This window comes from Penaeus chinensis, chromosome 15, assembly GCF_019202785.1.
Source record: "Penaeus chinensis breed Huanghai No. 1 chromosome 15, ASM1920278v2, whole genome shotgun sequence".
Classification (NCBI taxonomy): Eukaryota; Metazoa; Arthropoda; class Malacostraca; order Decapoda; family Penaeidae; genus Penaeus; species Penaeus chinensis.
The window spans coordinates 13,851,186-13,853,685 of NC_061833.1; the positions used below are offsets into that span (position 1 = coordinate 13,851,186).

The window sequence follows — 2,500 nt, forward strand, 5'->3', positions numbered from 1 at the left end:
TGAGGTAACTAATTTGTATTACAATAAAAAAAAAAAAAAAAAAAGGACAGATATATGAATATGATTTAGAAGACTAATATTACATTCCTACTTACATCAAGGTCAACTTCTAATTTGTTTATAGTATCAGTAGAGGTGTTGAGACATTCCAGTTCCACCTGTTCAAAAAAGAATAATAATAATTGATAATACATACTTGTCATTGTAGCTAAAACTACATCACTGATGATCCACTAATATAATTTATGCATTAACTGATAATACAATTTGCATTAAAAAAAGTAATGCAAGATGTACCGATCTTAATATAAGGATTTACTGTTGGTAAGATGAAACAACATATGAACCATACTTGACTTGTAATAACTGACTGATATGTGATAACTGTGAATATACAAGCGCATGCACACACACACACACACACACACACACACACACACACACACACACACACACACACACACACACACACACACACACACACACACACACACACACACACACACACACCCACACCCACACCCACACCCACACCCACACCCACACCCACACCCACACCCACACCCACACCCACACCCACACCCACACCCACACCCACACCCACACCCACAGAAATATCAGAAAACTTATTGGATAACCATTACAGAATATGAAGAAAATATTCTTCAAATTCTAGTGTGTTATATGAAATTTACAGGTAACTTTACAATAAAGGTACAATATATCATCTAATAATTACACAGACCATTGGCTATTAATCATTTTGCCACCACACCCTCTCTCTGCAGGTGGTCCTTACATCCAGGCCACCAACACGCACAATTTCAACCAAATGTTTAAAAATCTAACCTTAATTAAAAGAAAAGAAAGAAATTCTCACTTTTTCTATGCCTTTCCCCCCCCTGGAAGCTGCCCCCCCCCCCCCTCCCACTGGTCAAGAACCACTGACAGACAAATGTAGGTCATCACTAGGATATCTTCTGATGATGCCCTAAACACGTTTTTGTTTTAATAATTTATGTTATTTAATTTTAAAAGTCAGTTAAGCTTTAAAAAATAGTCTAAAAGCGTCTGATAAATATTAACATAATTCGTGGCAACTAATTAATAACTTGTTATTAATTAACACAACATTATCTACCCCACATCCTTAAAGTATCAATAGATAGTTACTGATCAAACTAATGCCTACATCACATTTGCTGAAGCTGTTTCAGCCCAAGCACAACAAAAACGACGCAAAGAGAGTCCTCCAACCTGAATTCGAGGGTCAGGTGCCTCGTCAAACACATCAGCAGGCAGGGTGTCGCTATTGGCACACCGCATATTGGTGTCACTCAGGTCTACCTCCTCCATACTCGATTCCCGCTTGTCCTCTAGGGTGCCCATATCCTCTCTAGTGTCATGCTACCTCGCCCATTACACAAACCGTAGCCCTAATCTACAGGGGAGCAAAGGTTTGTCGATTTCGAGCCTCGACCAATTTCGTCTGCAGATGGTGTGGTGTTATAGACGATTGAAAGCGAAGGATACAAAGAGTTTTGGGTGTTTGATCGCAATATCTTATAGGTTCTAATTTCCTTAATTTCCAGTAAGTATGAAATCCGATCCTCGACTATAAACACCTGATAGATCCTTGATAGATTCTTTATATCGTCTATATCCCCGTCAGAAAGTGGGCGGAAGAGCCATTATTTCAATGTTAAATGATAGGTTAGAATCCCTTTAATGTAGAATTATCTAAATGATTGGTTGTTTCCATTTCATCTTATCCCATCTCCAAAGTTGGCGTCAGTTCATGCGTAAAACACGTGGAAATCGACGAAAATATTGCGGGGTGAGCTGTGTAGCAGAAGACACGTAGACGGGACAATAGTATGGCAAGAGTATTGAGTCGTGCGAGTAATGAGGGAAATGAAACATGAATGAGAGTGAACGAAAATGCCTTCTTTAGAGGAGTTGATCATAATAAAAAAGACAAATTCAGATGGTATGGGATTAGGAAGACCATCCATTAATAAAAGAATAGTGGAAGGAAGCAAAATGAGGAAATGAGCTGAAGCGCGAGCATAACAGGAGAGAATGAGGAAGTAAGAGATTAAGGAAAAAAAAAAAAAAAAAAACTGGGTATATTAGAAGGGTGTGAGAACAGGATAATATGTTAGGACTGATGAAGTAAGTATGAGATTGAGGAATAAATGGAATGGAAGATGGAAAAAGTGAATTATAAGGGAAGGAATAGGGCTTTAAAATGAGGCAAATGGTTCGCAATTGATGAAAAGCAATGCTCATGGCATAAAATAATAAAGATATTAAGAATTTGAAGTAGAACCTGTCTTCAATGGATGGACAGTGACAAGAATACGGAGATTCTAAGATGTATACTTTAATGCAAACACAAACCCATCATTAGCACCTGCAACATCTCAAGGGCACCTCATAAAATTTCTTGTTACAAGGGAAGAAATGCGGATGATTGGTTTAATATGAGTAATAAATA

The 2,500-nt window shown here is 37.9% G+C and overlaps 1 protein-coding gene across 3 annotated transcripts in view; it reads right to left on the reverse strand.

Moving 5' to 3' along the window:
- LOC125032766 overlaps positions 1-1,531 on the reverse strand; it is a 15,903-nt gene extending 14,372 nt beyond the window's left edge. Inside the window, exons 1-2 of one of the 3 annotated variants that reach the window (XM_047624100.1) lie at positions 1,258-1,531; positions 96-158 (exon numbers count right to left, since the gene is read on the reverse strand). In XM_047624100.1, coding sequence (XP_047480056.1) covers positions 96-158; positions 1,258-1,389 — 195 coding nt within the window. In that variant the 5' untranslated portion in view covers positions 1,390-1,531. Of the gene's footprint in view, positions 1-95; positions 159-1,192; positions 1,217-1,257 lie in introns of those variants that run through there. The other 2 variants (XM_047624099.1, XM_047624101.1) reach the window with 2 other exon arrangements.
- Positions 1,532-2,500: the final 969 nt, after the last annotated feature.